Source organism: Tachypleus tridentatus, chromosome 13, assembly GCF_004210375.1.
Source record: "Tachypleus tridentatus isolate NWPU-2018 chromosome 13, ASM421037v1, whole genome shotgun sequence".
In the NCBI taxonomy this organism is placed as follows: Eukaryota; Metazoa; Arthropoda; class Merostomata; order Xiphosura; family Limulidae; genus Tachypleus; species Tachypleus tridentatus.
In genome coordinates this window covers 117,913,822-117,933,387 of record NC_134837.1, presented here as the reverse complement: position 1 = coordinate 117,933,387, position 19,566 = coordinate 117,913,822, and the positions used below count along the sequence as shown (strand labels likewise).

General features: G+C 34.5%; 1 protein-coding gene across 3 annotated transcripts in view; it reads right to left on the bottom strand.

The window, feature by feature from the left end:
* LOC143238387 (uncharacterized) overlaps positions 1-18,384 on the bottom strand; it is a 98,228-nt gene extending 79,844 nt beyond the window's left edge. Inside the window, exon 1 of one of the 3 annotated variants that reach the window (XM_076478555.1) lies at positions 18,090-18,384. In XM_076478555.1, the coding sequence (XP_076334670.1) occupies positions 18,090-18,111 (22 nt within the window). In that variant the 5' untranslated portion in view covers positions 18,112-18,384. Of the gene's footprint in view, positions 1-13,119; positions 13,214-18,089 lie in introns of those variants that run through there. The other 2 variants (XM_076478552.1, XM_076478553.1) reach the window with 2 other exon arrangements.
* Between the last annotated feature and the right edge of the window lie 1,182 nt (positions 18,385-19,566).

Genomic DNA, 19,566 nt, shown 5'->3' with positions numbered 1-19,566 from the left:
CAAAAATGTAACGATTGTTTGACCTGCTCGATCACACTTATTGTAGTGAAAGCTGCCAGGAAGATGTCACGTAGTAACTATGTGCAAACGTTGGTTACACAAGATTTCACGTAGTAACATTGTACAGACGTAGGTTAATCAAGATGCACGTCGCAGCAGCAACAGATCTGTACCAGAGCTGATTTGAAGCAAGACGTATATACAACGTAGTTTGTACGTGCAATAGGATTTGTATTACTTTACATAATAACTGTCGCATCTGTGTTTACAGATACGAAGCGCATGTGACAACTGTACTGTGGTAATCTATCTCTATTATATGTACCTATACACGCTGACAACTTACATTGCTAAGTTTTGTACGTCTAGTAACCGATGGAAGATAAAATATAAATTAAAAACTAACATACTCTGTCACTACACTGAGAAAAGAACACAGAATGAAAAACTGGGTTGAATATGGAGACGTGTTATTATTATTATTAAGTTCAAGGGCGGGAAAATACACGTTCTCATGAGCTATACAAACCTCGTATATCAGCAAAACACATGCAACACTGGCTAAATAATTACACCACAAGGGTCAACTTGCTCTCCACCTACTCCTCTAAAAACACGATCATACAAATATACAAAAAAATCCCAGTTAGTATAACGTTAGTCCTAAACCTGTAGAGATATAAAATACTCACACTGACATGATAGTGATTAACATTAAATTTGTTAACCCTAAACCTGTAGAAATATAAAATACTCACACTGCCATAACAGTGATTAACATTAACTTGGTTAACCCTAAACCCGTAGAGATATAAAATACTCACACTGATATAACAGTGATCAACTTCAACTTCGTTAATCCTAAACCTGTAGAGATATAAAATACTCACATTGACGTAACTGCGATTAACATTAACTTGGTTAACCCTAAACCCATAGAGATATAAAATATTCACACTGACATAACAGTGATTAACATTAAATTCGTTAACCCTAAACCCGTAGAGATATAAAATACTCACACTGACATAATAGTGATTAGTTTTAAGTTAGAGAAACGTGTATAGTCATACGTTTAAAAACAATTAATATACTAAATCATTATGACAGAGAGTCGCGTCAGATAACGTGATCATAGCAGGATGACGTCAGGAATAGCATTAATAGTGATGTAGGAAGGTCTGGAGGTCAGCGAGGGAATTAAAAAGTGCCATGGAATACTGGCTATATATACGAACACATCAAGGGCCTTACACAAAACCTGAACCAATCATTCTGGTCTGTATGTCTCAAAGTAGATGACTCAATGACAATCTGTTGTTAACTGGATTTTTGTGGAACACATTTATGGCATCATGTTGAGGAATTTCATACTTTTATGGTAAAATACTCACGTAAAAAACTAGGCGGAATTTCTCTTTCTGTGAGTAAATTAAATAACCTACCACTAAATAGCCAAATGTTAACATTATTTTATGTCATTAGTCTTAGCGCAAAGATATCTGTGTTGAAAATACAGCCAAATCGAACCCAGAATTTTAGCTTTAAAGTCTTACTAATTGTCCCTGAGCAAGGGAAAGGGGTGTGGGGAGAGAATATTATTTATTTGTTATTAGGGGCCCTGAAAGAACAAAGTCAACATGTCTCCACAAATGGTTTTGTACGTAGATGGTTTAGAAAGTTGTGTTTAAAAAGCCAGTAGGGTATGAACACCATCGGTAATTGTATTTAGAAACCTTGAGGTACTAGTCAGGGCTAACCATTCAGAAACTACGGTACAAATTTTGTTGTACCAGTCACGGTCAACCATTCAGAAGTTACGATAGAAGCCTTGTGGTACCAGTCACGGCCAAGCATTCATAAACTACAGTAGAAACCTTGTGGTACCAGTTATGGCCATACATGCAGAAACTATAGTATAAGACTTGTGGTACTAGTTGCGGCCAAGCATTCATAAACTACGGTAAAAGTATTGTGTCACCAGTGACGGTCAACCATTAATAAATAAAATAAACACCTTCTGGTACCAGACACCGTCAACCATTCTGAAACTACAGTATAAGTCTTGTGGTACCAGTCACGGTCAAACATTCAGAAACTACAGTAGAAGCCTTGTGGCATCTGTCACGGTCAATCATTTATAAAGTATCAATAACAATTCTGTTTATTCGAGCAACAAAACGTAAAAGGGATCCTGTCAATAAGTTTCTTGCTTGTATACGCACAAGATTCCCGGGACGTAGAAAAAGTCGATAATGGTAGGTTGCAGTTTACACAGAGTCGTTGATCACGGAGAGTTTTCGCGGATCATCGGGAAGTCACCCAGTACAGAAGTCATTTATATGGAATCAACTTTTATTAAATATGAGGTCGCGAGCTCATAATTCTAGGTAACTCCTTCACGTACCGGATCTCGTGAAGGTGCGTGTTGAAGCAGCACGCACGTGATGTATGAAGGATAAGACACACTTCACCAAGGTAACCTTTGAACAGAATCCCACGTTGTTCACATGATGGTGATAAAAACATGGGTATTCACAAATCAATTCCCTGTCACATAGCCTACTCACCAAAGTTACTCTATGTATTTCACGCTTTAGGTACATTAAACAACATGTTTCAACACAAACTAGAGCATACACATATATCATATTTTATCAACATTTTATGTCTCTACTCTCATTGACAACATGACTTCCTTCCCAAGACCCAGATTTTTCTTCGTCAGAACAACTCGGATTGGTGCATTAATAAGTTTGTAAGATATTGCTTGAGGCCTACTTTTGTTTTGTGTTCCCCAATTCAATTAAGTTCAAGATCGAGACCAGAAAGACACTCAACAAATGAGTGGTTTGTGTAGGTAAACGTTTTCAAGTCCATTGGTCAATTCAATTTAGTGCTGTAATGTGTGTTCTTATAAAAAAGCCACATCGGGATATCTGCTGAGCCTACCGAAGGGAATCAAACCCCTGATTTTAGCATTGTAAATCCGTAGACTTACCGCTGTACTAGCAGGAGGCAAATTTTATAGAACAGCAGTCCACCAAGATAAAAGCAAGATTTGTATTATTTTAAAGATCCGGAACTGTCTTGTTTCTAGAAGAGAAGAATGGGAAGCTTACACCCCCTCCTCAAATACCAACTTTCTGGATGTTACATTATTGGTAGGATGTATATTACATATATCTGAACAAACACTGACCAACCTGCTGTCCGACAAAGTCAGAGAGTCGAAGTTTTAGGCACATCCATCTCCAATTTAGAACTAGAAACACTGCTTAGAGAGAGAACAACCAACCAGCGAGCAGCACTCGTCGTTAATAAAGGTTTTAAGGAACACCGAAATTGACTATCGTGCTTATCACGCTCTTATAGACAGTGTTTAGATTATTTAGAAGTATATTGTAGCTTAAACTTTGGACCGTTTGATCCACAGACCAGCACACTAACCTTTTGACAATATGCTGTCTTCTGTCTACCAATTCTTTAGTTATTTACTGTTTGATATTTATCTTTCGTTTATTATAACCGAGTCGTCTTCTTCACTAAAAGTTAGAAAACTCTAGATGTTTCTAGAATCAGGTCAATATGATTTTTTAAAAATCAATTTACATATTAGTTATATATTTGTGACCAATGTCTGATCACAGATACGTTATTTTCACTAAAATCTGGTCTCCTCGCAGGGTCAGCAGAAACTCTACGGACTTACAAAGCTAAAATCCGCGTTCAATTCCCATCAACAGAGAAAAACGCAGATACCCCGTCGTATAACCTAACACTAAGAAAATAATAACGGTTATAGTTCGAAAGCATAAGAGAGGCTTAAGTTAAACCAAGACGTTTAGTGTGGCTCCCCCAAATTTACGATAGATTCACGGGCTTACAACGTTAAAATCCAGGGTTCCATTCACCTCGGTAAACAGAGAGTGGACAGTCCAGCGAATACCTTTGCGCTAAAAGCAATCAAATCCATACCTAGCTGGAATACCAAGAATCTTATTGGGCTGTATTACATACCACTAACTGTGGACTGACAATTATTCATACAGTTATTTAGTTATTCGATTACTAAAAATAAAATAACCTCAAATAATTTAATTAGCAGGGCCAAAGACGAACTGATGACCAAAACTAGCGAACAAATAAATTATTTTCGAAATTCTGAGGGAGAATGATTAGGTCATTGACCTTAAAGACCATTTCGATTTTGCCCTCTAGCAAGTAGCGTTTAAGCAGTCGCACTTTTCTCACGTAATTTCGCTTTGTTACATGTGAGCTTTTACATTTCTTCTTTTGTTTTCAGTCTCAGACACGCAATCACTCTAGGTTAAATAATGTGATTAAAGTACAGTTTTTACCTTTTAATTTTATTATTTAGTGTTATTTTCTCACTAGTGTTTAATTTATATTTAAGTTGTAAGAGCAGAATTCAAGGTCATGAACCATGTCCTTACTAGGTATTGTGTCCATAGATGAGGTTATTCAATCATGTGATATTTCATTGGTTTTCAGTCAGACGAGTAACACATTCCCTCGCATGTAAAGACTTGGGTTAAGCGTGTGACATATTCACCTCGTACGTCACGTGGCCAATTAAAGTAAAATGACTTTGAAAAGCGCCGCGTTTAGAATCCCTTGCATGTTAGTAACCGCACATCAGACCATGAAGGTTGTCCCGAGATAAATATCCCCTTCAGTCGTCAGCCCCAAGAAATGTGTAAAATAACGCTGATGAGCACTGACTGACCTTGTTCCTTGGAATATCAACTTCAACAGACAGAGGTTGAGAGATCACTAGTTGGTAATATTTATGTAAACTAGAATGTTAGATGTAGCTTATATCAACACACGAAGAGCATGCGTTGACGTAACCACGGAACATCACTGGTTATTAGTTTTTGTAACTAAGAGTGGAAACATTTACTGCTCTGAAACGTCTGAACATTATACACATTGGACGTAATAAAAAAACTGTGGGGTGTCGGAAGTAATGTATAAACTTCTGCATACCGGCCGTATTTTAGCAATGCATAACTTGGATACTAAGCCTATTTCTCATAACTAAAACACAACTTATGTTAAACAGCAGTATAAGCAACTTTTCGCATGGGTACATTCACCTTAATAAAATAGACTGTGTTACAATAAAATAAACAAAAGGCCTAACGTTTGTGATAAAACCACGTAAACTGTTTATTTTTCGATCATTTCCTTATTCTACTTAAATAGGCCATTGCGCATTTAAAACGAGAGGTATTTTTGTTCTGTATTTGTCTCTCACAAGTTTTTGCTAAAGACGCCTTTCATATAACACCAGAACTTGTTAGCGAGACTTAATTGTTATAAATACCATATGTTGTTTATGTATCTAAGCGAGTCATTTCATTCTAGCCAAAGGCTGACAGGCCACCAAAATGTTACGCCCTCTCTTCAGCCACAAAAGATTATCCGAAACGGTACTAATAGATGCAGTATATCTTAAAATACATGGATTAGAAACCTTTAGGCCTAAAATTTGCAACTCTTGAAACCTGCAATGTTTTTTTTTTGTGTTTCGTTTTTCAGATTCCCCCTTCATTTGGCAATTGCAGCTTCAAAATGAGAAGCATGTAACAGTAGCATTTCCAGTTTACCCTTGTCTCTCACAAGCCTTTGTCCAAGAGGCCTTTTGTATTTTAACAAAACCTGTCAGTTTGGTCGGAAAATGCGAGACAAAATATTCTTCAAAACGTTACTTACACACAACATATATTGGAGAATGAACTATTAGAAACCGATGGACCTAAAATATGTAACGAAACTTGAGATGATTGTGGAATCAAATATCACTGTAATACTAATTGTATTACTGAAAGGCAACGTTACATTAAACATTGACGCGCTAACACTGTAATACTAGTTGTGTTATTGAAAGACAACATTACATTAAGCGTTGACGTACTAACACTGCAACACTAGTTGTAAAAATACAAGCTCGATATAACACAGTCATAGATAATAAATGTTTATATGTATTCACAACTGTTACACTCATTCTTTCATGAATTATATTAATTTTGATTGGGTCATAAAGGAATTTATTAACGTATAACTGCCTCGAATGTATTTTTCTGTCTCTTTCTTGGTCAAGCTTGATTTTTAAACTTATTTCAGTTATCTATGAAATGCAAGGTTAGGATATACTTCGAGGTGAGATAGTACGATAGTTTCTAACAATGCCCACTTTTACCGCAAACCCAAAATATAAAATGTGAAAATGTGTTATTTCTTGACATTTTGATTTAGTTATTTAGCCGCCATTTTGTTTGTTTGTTTGTTTGTTTGGAGTTTAAGCACATTGAACTATGTGTGCTCTGTTCACCACGAATATCGAAACCCGGTATCTAGCGTTCTAAATCTGCAGCTATGATCTGTTGTGAAAGAATAATCGTTTTATAAATGAGAAATTTGTGTTAGTTGTGCTTAGACGAAAACACAAATTTACAGTTTTAATGGTCCGGCATGGCCAGGTGGGTTAGGGCGTGCGACTCGTAATTTGAGGGTCGCGGGTTCGCATCCCCGTCGCGCCAAGCATGCTCGCCCTTTAAACCGTGGGGGCGTTATAATGTGACGATCAATCCCACTATTTGTTGGTAAAAGAGTAGCTCAAGAGTTGGAGGTGGGTGGTGATGACTAGCTGCCTTCTTTCTGGTCTTACACTGTTAAATTAGGGACGGCTAGCACAGATAGCCCTCGAGTAGCTTTGCGCAAAATTCAAAAACAAACAAAAAATACAGTTTTAATATAAATTCCTAAAGATATCACTAAGCACATTAACTTTACATACGTGCAACGTTTTGTGAAATGTAACGGAACGTTTCGTTTTGCCCTTTCCCGCAGGCGTTCATATCTGCATCCCCATAATTTTGAATCGATAGGTAGAGGGCAAATCATCAACAGTTTGCCTTCCACAAACTTTTGGGTTAAAATGTTGCACTCATCTGCCATTTCATAACGCACACATGACCTAAAAGGTAAAGGATGTGTTGGGGAGAGCAACGGGTAACGAACCAGGAAATCTGGAATCACGATCTGTGCACACTATACATCAAACCACGCCCAACCCTTAAAGTTTGGTCAGGTCACGCGTGATTTTATTATATAAACGTTAAATTGTTTTCAATCTCGTGATGTGACGTCAGTTGCCAAAGAAACGCACGAAGAAATCTAGTTTTTCAACACTGTCTTCATCAAGCAGCAGGTTAGTACGGTAGTTGTCAGTAGGGGTCGAACACAAATAAATAAGAAGGATGGAAGTTACAGCCTGAATTCATATACGGGCGTCCCTAATTTGTAATTACTGGCCAGCCAGTAGCACACGCCGCCACAAAGATTTTGTCTGTTTTTTTTTTTTTAAGTTGAGCGAACAGAAGTGACTGTCATTTTTATAACACGCCCACAACGTGTGTTGAGCCTCCCACATCTCGAACTCCGGACCCTTCAACCCACAGCTCGGGGTTTCACACCCTATCTTTTCTGGCCTAAAACTAAAGGATTTCAAAGCTGCTAAGCGAATTTGAGCATGTGAAACTACAACAGGTTTTGTTTTTTTGACGTACACAGAATAAAGCACACTCAAATTCACCTTATACTGCGATCAACAGTCGATAGGTTAAAGATGGAAATATTTTCCTCTCCGTCATCCGTCCCAAGTACCTAAAAGTTCCATAAACAGAAGACACGAACCCGTCAACACTAGACATTTCATTAAAAGATATATGCTACAAATATGGGTTAAAATCTATGTTTCTAGAATAGGTTATGTCAAATCCTTCGACCACAGGCTTTCTGATAAAAAAACACAAAAAAACGGCGTCCATTTATTTCACAATTTCAGTTTATAATTATATACGATTCGGCTGCTTTGTCTAGGATAATAATCCTGAGTCCGCAACAAAGTTTCCATTTCTAAAATCTAGAGTCTAATCAGCTATACTCAACTGATGGTTATATACGAACCCAGAAATGTTCGTTCTCACTGATTGGGTAATTTATATACTTTATAAACCAATCAACGCTACAGGAGGTACATTATTCCTGACGTCAGTTACTTGCTTTAAGCTAAGTTATTAAGCCATCCAAACACAAATACTTCATCAATAATAATTTCTTTCTAAAATATCATTTTCTACTACAGACTAGCAATCATCTCATTCCGTCTGAGCGTCTGTTGACCTTTTGAAATTGATTGTTGGTTTGACCGTTACTTTGGCCTGAGCTTTACACTTTCGGTTACTTTCTACTTTAATCGTTATTAATGTATGGGCGTAACTATGTGGGCTGCCATAACGAAACTTAATTAAGCAAGGGTTCATACAGTAAGTACACCTCTCCCAGTTAAACCCTAATTAACTTCGGTAATTTGTAAGTTATTCTAGACAAGGTTTATTTCATTCTGTACTACTTTGATAACATCAGACACCAACAACAAAAAGGCCTTTGGTTCCTTTAATGGTCGTCTCTAGTTTTCAAATTATGATAAATTTATTCGAAATATTCACATATATCGTGAAGGTAACGTTTTATTTAATACCTATTTATTAATTGAAAATTATATTTAAATATGTTAAAAAAATACATAATTATAATAAACTATATACTTTCTGGATACGTTCAAAACTTTCACTATGGTGTTGTTTTGTTATCTGATTCACTTGTTACATCCTTTGTGTATGTTCCAAGTGTTATAATAACAGCGGCACAGTTTAGTTGGACACCGTTAACCATTTTACTGTTCACATGTCACATGATGTTTTAGTTTTTTCTTTTACCATATCTGAAGTCACATTTAGTTGTACCAGTGACCCACAGATGTTGAATCTGGGTAATAAACACAACTTAAGTGTCGCCTACAGGAAATCCCCCAAAAGCATTTGATTTGAAATAGTTTTTTTTTTAATAAGCCATAATGGATTTATTGATCAGTGTACCCCCAGAGTGGTCAACCATAATGAACTATTAACTTCATGAGTCATTTCTGCGAATAAAACGTTTTTACAAATCACCCGAAATTACAATAATCTTTTGGAACTCTTATATGCTTTCCTTGTAACAAACAGTTGGATTATATTTTTAAATTGACAAATAGTTTTCTTTTTCTATTGAAAATATTTTAATGTATTTGAAAAACGTGAAGATTAACTACACATTTAAGTTTATATTCAAATCTGAAGAGATCAATGTTTGTCATTTTCACAAACGTTTGTTGGGGATGGAAAGCAGGACAGGTTTACAAGAAACAGCGAAAGAACGCCATCTGCCTTCATTAAAAACACGTAAAAATATTGATCAGTAATAACTTAGATAAATGTTTACAGCACAAAACTTGTAACTCTAAGAAATTAACAGCGTGAGTAGAAAATATGGTATAACATTACGTCAACCACGCTACGTCTGCCATTCCCAGTATTGTTGAACCCTTTCTTCCAACACCAGGAGGGTCATAAGGTCGGGTGAAATACATCACTCAACAATACCAGTTAAGAAACTAACTATAATATATACACAACAACTGTTATAGAGTGAAATAGATTAAATATCCATTTAGTTAGTTTTAAACTGACAAATCAAAATTAAAGTAAGAATTTACAACACGTTATTTGCTAGTTATTTTAATACCAATCATTATTATCAGAACTAACTTTAATAATAACAATTCACTAGAAATATAATCTAATAATAAATAACTTTTAGATAATATATTTTCAAAAAAAACTTTATGTGCAGGAAAGGGGACGGGAAATTACGGATATTAAAACAGTTTCAACTAAATACCTTACGAGATACATAATAGTACAAAAAAAAAAAAAAAAAACGAAAGAAAGGATTCACCGCAACATTATAACGCCCCTACGGAAAAAAAGGGCAAACACGTTCGGTGATGATATTCGGAACCAGGTTATAAGTTAATAAACAGTGACAGATTTTTTGAAAGACGCAGTGAAGTGGCTCTATATAAAGGATTGGAACTGAATCAAAAAATTATAGTAAAGAATCATCTGTTAGGACTAAAGTCACAAAATGATAGTAAAGAAAAATATGTTAAAATTGAAGCCACAAAATGATAGTAAAGAAGGATCTGTTAGGATTGAAGCCACAAAATGATAGTAAAGAACGATCTGTCGAGACTGAAGTCACAAAGGGGTAGTAAAGAACAACCTGTTGGGATTGAAGCCACAAAATGATAGTAAAGAACAACCTGTTGGGACTGCATCCACAAAATGATAGTAATGAACAACTCTTTGGGACTAAAGCCACGATATGATAGTAAAGAACGATCTGTTGGGACTGAAGCCACAAAATGATAGTAAAGAACAACCTGCTTGGATTTAAGCCACAAAATGATAGTAAAGAACAACCTGCTTGGATTTAAGCCACAAACTGATAGTAAAGAATTAGTAATTTGGACTGAATCCACAAAATGATAGTAAAAAACGACCTGTTGGGACTGAAGCCACCAAATAATAGGAAAGAACAACCTGTTGGGACTGAAGCCACAAAATAGTAGTAAAGAACCACCTGTTAGGATTGAAGTCACTAAATGGTAGTGAAGAACTACATGTCGGGACTGAAGCCACAATATGATAGGAAAGAACAACCTGTTGGGACTGAAGCCACAAAATGGTAGTAAAGAACCATCTGTTGGGATTGAAGTCACTAAATGATAGTAAAGAACTACATGTCGGGACTGAAACCACAAAATAATAGTCAAGATGTTTATTCACTATGAATTACAACCAGAAGTTTGAAAGGTGGAAAAATATTTAATTGTAAATTGTTATAGACCATCTGGAGATGCCACTGAGATATTGAACAAATAAGATTACAGATGGAATGGTTGTTGAAAATGAACGGAGTCAAACGTTGAAGAAGAAATTTTGAAGTGATTCAAATTTTTTTCTCTAGCACATACTCTCAGCTTCCCAATGGCACAGCGGTAAGTTAGCTTGGTGGGCAAAGCACAGATAGCCCATTGTGTAGCTTTGTGGCTAACTACTAATAAAGAATGCGAAGTTAGATTTTTTGTTAACTAGTACTGAGAACTCGATTACAATTAAGATTTGAAAAACAAAATATATGTGGGTAGAGTTATTAATGGGTAAGAAGTTTGATATTTTGCCACAAGTTGAATTTACAGAATGTAACTTTTTAAGGCCATGAGTCAAGATTTAATAAATGATGTGTAATGAGTAGAAGGATAATGTGGTGCAAATTTTAGGAAATACTAAATCCCAGATAGACATGATCCTAAATAAAAATAATGCGTATGCATGTTGTTGTTTTTAAAAAAGCCCCATTGGGCTATTTATTGTGTTCATAGACTTACTGACGTACTGCTCTCCCATTGGAGGAAAGCGTTAGTGTAAGATGAAACTGACTAAAAAAATAAAGTATGGTTTTAAAAAGTATAGACTTACACATAGGTTTGACCCTTTACAGGATTACCGGAAATATACAAATTTGAATAGACAGGTTTGTTTGAAAGAAAAGCCACAATGAAGTATCTGTGGAGTCCATCATAAGGAATCAAACACAAGATAAGTACTTTACAACTGCTTCTAAATCGAAGAATTCCTGAAACACGAATTTAAAATTTTACTTTATACAAACTCAGATGTGGACGGATAAACATTTGATTATTGAAAGATAAGAAACAGAAAAACTGTCATTAAAATGAAATAAATGTAAGATCATAGAAGAGTGAAGAGACTTAAAACAAGAATAATATAGCATAAAGAGGCTTAAAAGAAGAATAATACAGACAAAAGAGGTTTAAACAAGAGTAATATAGAATAAAGAGTCTTAGGACTAGAATAATATAGAATAATGGGCTTAGGACAAGAGTAATACAGACTAAAGAGGTTTACGACAAGATTAATACAGACAAAAGAGGTTTAACCAAGAGTAATACAGAAAAAGAGTCTTATGACAAGAGTAATACACACTAAAGAGGCTTAGGACAAGAGTAATACAGACTAAAGAAGTTTAAAACAAGAATAATACAGACTAAAGAGGTTTAGCATAAGAGCAACACGGACTACAGAGTAATACAGACTAAAGAGGTATACAACAAGAGTAATATAGAATAAAGAGGCTTAAGACAAAAGTAATACAGATTAAAGAGGCTTAAAACAAGAGTAATACGGACTAAATAGGCTTAGGACAAAAGTGATACAGACTAAAGAGGTTTAAAACGAGAGTGACTTAGAACAAGAGTAATACACGCTAAAGTGGCTTAGGACAAGAGTAATATAGAATAAAGAAGCTTAAAATAAGAGTAATACAGACTAAAAATGCTTTGGACAAGATTACTGAAGATTAAAGACGTTAACAGCAAAATTACTAGAAATTAAATAGGCTTAGGACAAGATTACTACAAATTAAAGAGGTTTAGGACAAAATTAATTCAGATCAACGAGGTTTAATATTATATAAGGCGTAGCAAAGGAAATTATACAAAAGGAGAAAGAAATACAACTGTATAAAGAAAGAATGATATGAAGAATTTTGAGTAACTTATGTAAAAAGAAAAACTAACTGTAATTTTCAGTTCACAGCGATATAATAGGTTGTACGCGAACTCTGGACTTAAGCATCATAACTCTGTAAAATTACCGCTGACCTAGCGGTGAGGGTCTAGAAACCAGCCAATAGGAAAGAGAAATATATAATAAAAATAAACAGTGTTTTTTAAAAAAATGGAATATTTATTACGGAGACGAGCAGAAAAGAAATTATTAGAGGATTAAAATGAGCCATAAAGAGAAAAGAAAAAAAACGATAATGAATGGAGAGAAATGGAAATTTATGGTATGGTTATAAACATAGCAACAAGAAATTAATAACCAAACACCAAACTTACAAAGCTTCGTTATGTGTCCAGACTCGAATCGTAGGACAGATAAAGATGTGAGGAGAATACAGTGGAAAAACAAAGACAAGATGGACAAGCAGGTACGACCGCTTCATTGTACCTAGACATATATCATCCTCTTACAGTTAACCCTGTAAAACACTACAAGATGGACAATGGGCCTAGAGTTTCAAAATAACTTACAACCAAGAAATTTGCCTTACTTGATACGGTAGTTAGTCATTTTTGATGAATTGTTGTTCGTTCCTAAACGTAGCAGGACGTACAAGGCTTAAGAGAAGTTTCGTTCCGACTTCTTTTTACCGCGTTTACATGCGAAACACGGGTTGCGATCGCGCTACGTGACTTACCGTGATCTTTCCACGAATATAATTTGTTGTCTAATCTTGTCATGAACAAATGTCGGAGTAAGAGATTCATTCTCTTAATGTCACCCGATGTATCTACTGGTTTCACCTCTCGACCAACAGGGTATTTCCCTTACCAACGTTTTTCAAACTTCGATTAATTTGAATAACCACTTGTTTTTAAGAAACACAGGTATCTAGGTTTTCACAGCGAATGGACTTATGAGCAAGATATCTTATCAGTAACTATGTAGATAATGATGTGTATAATATAAATGACTGTAATGTTGAGGTGTATAATATAAATAATTGTGATGTATATCATAATGTGTATAATATAGATGATTGCGATGTTGATAATGATGTGTATTATATGAATGATTGTGATGTCGATAAGTAAAATATAAATTGTTATGATGTACATAATCATGTGTATAATATAAATAATTGTGATGTTAATCTGTATAATATAAATGATTGTGATATAGATAATGATGTGAATAACCTGAATTATTGTGATGTTAATCTGTATAATATAAATGATTGTGATGTTGATGTGTATTATATAAATTATTGTGACGTAGATAATGAAATGTATAATATAAATGATTGTCATGTTGAAGTGTGTAACATAAATTGTTGTGATGTTGATGTATATTATATGAATGATTGTGATGTTCATAATGATGTATATTATATAAATCATTGTGATGTTGACGAGTATCATATACATTATTCTGATGTTGATATATAATATAAATGACTGTGATGTAGATAGTGATGTGTATTATATAAATGATTGTGATGTAGATAATGATGTGTATAATATAAATGATTGTGATGTAGATAATGATGTGTATTATATAAATGATTGTGATGTAGATAATGATGTGTATTATATAAATGATTGTGATGTAGATAATGATGTGTATAATATAAATGATTGTGATGTAGATAATGATGTGTATTATATAAATGATTGTGATGTAGATAATGATGTGTATTATATAAATGATTGTGATGTAGATAATGATGTGTATAATATAAATGATTGTGATATAGATAATGATGTATTATATAAACGATTGTGATGTAGATAATGATGTGTATTATATAAATGATTGTGATGCAGATAATGATGTGTATTATATAAATGATTGTGATGTAGATAATGATGTGTATTATATAAATGATTGTGATGTAGATAATGATGTATAATATAAACGATTGTGATGTAGATAATGATGTGTATTATATAAATGATTGTGATGTAGATAATGATGTGATATAGATAATGATGTGTATAATATAAATGATTGTGATGTAGATAATGATAATATAAATGATTGTGATGTAGATAATGATGTGCATTATATAAACGATTGTGATGTAGATAATGATGTGTATTATATAAACGATTGTGATGTAGATAATGATGTGTATTATATAAACGATTGTGATGTAGATAATGATGTGTATAATATAAATGATTGTGATGCAGATAATGATGTGTATTATATAAATGATTGTGATGTAGATAATGATGTGATATAGATAATGATGTGTATAATATAAATGATTGTGATGTAGATAATGATGTGTATAATATAAATGATTGTGATGTAGATAATGATGTGCATAATATAAATGATTGTGATGTAGATAATGATGTGTATTATATAAATGATTGTGATGTAGATAATGATGTGTATTATATAAATGATTGTGATGTAGATAATGATGTGTATTATATAAATGATTGTGATGTAGATAATGATGTGTATAATATAAATGATTGTGATGTAGATAATGATGTGTATTATATAAATGATTGTGATGTAGATAATGATGTGATATAGATAATGATGTGTATTATATAAATGATTGTGATGTAGATAATGATGTGTATAATATAAATGATTGTGATGTAGATAATGATGTGTATATATAAATGATTGTGATGTAGATAATGATGTGTATTATATAAATGATTGTGATGTAGATAATGATGTGTATTATATAAATGATTGTGATGTAGATAATGATGTGTATAATATAAATGATTGTGATGTAGATAATGATGTGTATTATATAAATGATTGTGATGTAGATAATGATGTGATATAGATAATGATGTGTATAATATAAATGATTGTGATGTAGATAATGATGTGTATAATATAAATGATTGTGATATAGATAATGATGTGTATTATATAAATGATTGTGATAGATAATGATGTGTATAATATAAATGATTGTGATGTAGATAATGATGTGTATTATATAAATGATTGTGATGTAGATAATGATGTGTATTATATAAATGATTGTGATGTAGATAATGATGTGTATAATATAAATGATTGTGATGTAGATAATGATGTGTATTATATAAATAATTGTGATGTAGATAATGATGTGTATTATATAAATGATTGTTATTCACCCATTAGTGACCCAGGTTAGGAACCCCTTTGATTCAGACATAGCCATCCATATTTGTGAACTTTGGACGAGACTGAATGCAACAAACCAGTCGACATCACCCGCCGCCTAAAGCATCTACTTTTAACCAAATAACGATATTATCTGTCAAATCTCTATCGCACGAAGATCCGAAAGTATGAAACGTTTTAGGTATATCTCAGCGTTTACAATAGTCTCATTACTAAATAAACGAAGATTTGTAGGTTATCCAACGAAGATCGAAATACGTCACAGACGTTTGAAGTTTCAGTTTTATTTTTATTTGTTTGTTTTGGAATTTCGCACAAAGCTACTCGAGGGCTATCTGTGCTAGCCGTCCCTAATTTAGCAGTGTAAGACTAGAGGGAAGGCAGCTAGTCATCACCACCCACCGCCAACTCTTGGGCTACTCTTTTACCAACGAATAGTGGGATTGACCGTCACATTATAACGCCCCCACGGCTGGGAGGGCGAGCATGTTTGACGCGACTCGGGCGCGAACCCGCGACCCTCAGATTACGAAGCGCACGCCTTAACGCGCTAGGCCATGCCAGGCCTTTCAGTTTTATGAGACAACAAAATGGATAATCCAGGTTTTAAAGATGTTGGAATATAAAGATGCTAGCCGTAGGTTCTTCTATCGTCAAAAAGATTGCGCATGCCGTCAGTGGTATTGCATGACATGATTTTCAGAAGCGCGTAGTAAACCAAGCCATTTAAGTCGTAATAGAAAGTATTCGAACTATTAGTATTTCGGCTCGTTTATACAACTTCGTGAACTAAACGTGCAATTTGGATAACTGTAAGAGACTCATATATATATATTTAATATTTTGTTCAATAATACCGATATCAGCTTAAGTCATTGCACCTCTCTGGTGCGACTGATCGAAGATTATCTAACGCGGCACGTCTGTGTTACGTTTATAACACAGACATGTGGCTCGCGTTTATCGCACGAGTTTGCGTGACAGTTTGTCATTTATCGCTCTAATGGTCGATTATGGATGTTGGAAGGCCTCCGATTCTGTTTCCGACGAACTTCGATGAGAGTGACTTGCGTTATTAATGTTTGACACATCTCGGCCCTGGACCAAAGCATCACGCAAAAGTTGTTTGTGGAACTCCTTGTCTATTTGTAAGATTTCTCTGTTCACGCTTCTTAATATAATTGTCTCGATAGGTAATTCGTGTTGGAACGTGAATCTACGTGAACATGTTTTTAATTCGACATATGTTCTTTTGAAGCGTGACTCTATGTGAACGATATCTAAACACGATCTATATTCTGTTGCAACGTGAATCTACGTTAATGATTTTTAAACTGGACATATATTCTGTTGGAACGTGACTTTACGTGACAATGACCCAATTTAGAAGTGATTAATTTTGGGGTGTTCAAGGTCACATTAAGACCACGAAAAAAATCCACGTCTTTTAAACATTTTTTTTATTATTTTTAACTCAGTCAAATTTGATCAAATTTTAATAAAACTTGGTAGACTTGTATAGAATATTATTATTCGTTGTTCTGCCAGAAATGATCCGTTGATAATGACGGACATACGAACACATTTTAATATTTTCTGATTGTTGAATACGACGAATGTTGCCTTGTGGACGTACACACACTACTGAGTGTCCCTCTACTACATATATACTACTGAGTGTCCCTCTAGTTTGGATTTGTTTGTTTGGGATCGAAATGATAATTTTAACTTTATTTATTACAAATGCACACGTTAAACGTATAAGGTGTTTTAGCTGTGAATAGAAATATTATACATCAAACGACGGCACGTTCACAGATTATGTCCTCTGGAGTGGTATGTTCCATTTGTTTTATAGTAATAAAAACGTCAGTATTCTCGCTGGTGGGTTTGTGTGCTGAAAGAAATAGCTAACATTACAAAAACTTGGGTTGAAAACAGCGGATGAATTAATATGAAAACAGTCACACTAAATGTTAGTTCTAACTTTTACCGTCGGAAACATAATTATGTTTTCATGGTAACCTAAGTTCGATATAAACACAATTTAACATGTAACTTATAGCTGTTGATTAATACTGGCACGCAGTTCTTATAACCCTGTTGTAACAGGCCTACAGCTATATAGAAAAACGGTTACACTAAAACTATTGTAAAATAAAGGTCTACAAATATATACAAAAATGGTTCCGATAAAATTATTGTAATATAAAGGCTTACAGATATATACAAAAACGGTTTCTAGAAAACTATTGTAACATAAAGGTCTACAGGTATATACAAAAATGGTTTCTATAAAACTATTCTAAGATAAAATGTATGACTATATACATGTCATAAAAATTTAAGTAGGACAACATTACTTACAGCGCCACCTGTCGTCTTTCATTATTCCAGCCGAGTTATTTCGACTTATTTTGCTAGCAAATCAAAAAACGATAATGGTTTGTTTGTGCCAACAGGTTTGTTAGTTTGAGTATTGTACTCGTCACAACAGCAACCTCCCCTGAGACAAAATCCTGTTCACCTTGTGACACCGCTAGGTGGCGTCGAACACCTGCCGAGACTAATAGTTTTGAACGAAATTGGTGATGCATGCAGTACCCCTGTAGATGTCGGGCTACTTTCAAGACACAACATTTTACTGCAAAAAGCTTCTTGGTATTCCTTCCATTAACTGATAGATACTCAGTTTGTCGGGTTACACCCTGATTGGGCCTCACGCATTACGCCTGCGCAGGAACAGTAATCGTTTAATGGGCGATTATAAACACGTTGTTTGGCCAGTCAAGTTTGATTCAATTCAGTCCTGGTGCTCGTGGTTTGATGTGGGAGTATTTAAATTAAACACGGACATACATTCACCACCCTTTTGATGAACGTATTCTAATAGTTGTAGTTACAATTCAGAGTTTAAGTGGGTCAACTTGTAAATTTATCATACAAAAAGTTATGCATTATACCAATAAAACTCAAACTATCATAGTTTCTAACGGTTTTGCTATATGTCTGTGAAACATGAATCGGAGGAGAAGAAATTGGAAAGTTTTGAAAGTAATTGTTTAAGATGATGGAATTGGTGGATTTGATGAAATACATAGAGTGAGAAGTGAACAATAACCAATCACAGAAATCCTCAAGTTGTATGAATGGATTTACTCTGAGTCTGTCCGAAGAATGTGGGAGAACAGATTGCAAAGACAAGCGATGGGCAACTGGAAGGAGAAATTGGAGGAAGACACTTTGAGTAAAACAAAAGAGAGAGACGAAAAATAAAGACCTGGAGCTGAAGAATGGGCAGATAACCGAACAAATGGAGAGTCCTCACGATTAACCCTTGACCACTTGAGGTCTGGAAGGGACTGATAATGATGTTTTATTTCAGTTTTACGATACACATATTTATAATATAGCTGTAGAACCCAGACACGTCTGTGGTTACTTCCGCTGCTCTTCCTTCAACATAGATACACGTATGGTTACTTCCTTTGTTTTTCCTTCAACATAGATACACCTATAGTTACTTCCGTTGTTTTTCCTTCAACATAGATACACCTATAGTTACTTCCATTGTTCTTTCTTCAACCGACGTATATGTATGGTTACTTCCGTTGTTTTTCCTTCAACATAAATAGACGTATGGTTGCTTCCGCTACTCCTTCTACACCCAAAACCAGTTTTGACATGCTTTAGCTCGCTTTTTCACAAATTTTCTAAAATCTGTTAGGAAACGAATGTTAGAGATAAAATGTTATTCGTTTTTAATGTTTTAACTCCCTTTTTGGATCTGGATTTGTAATAACCGCTAGGTGTCGTCGTGTGTGTTTAGAATTACACTCTAAAG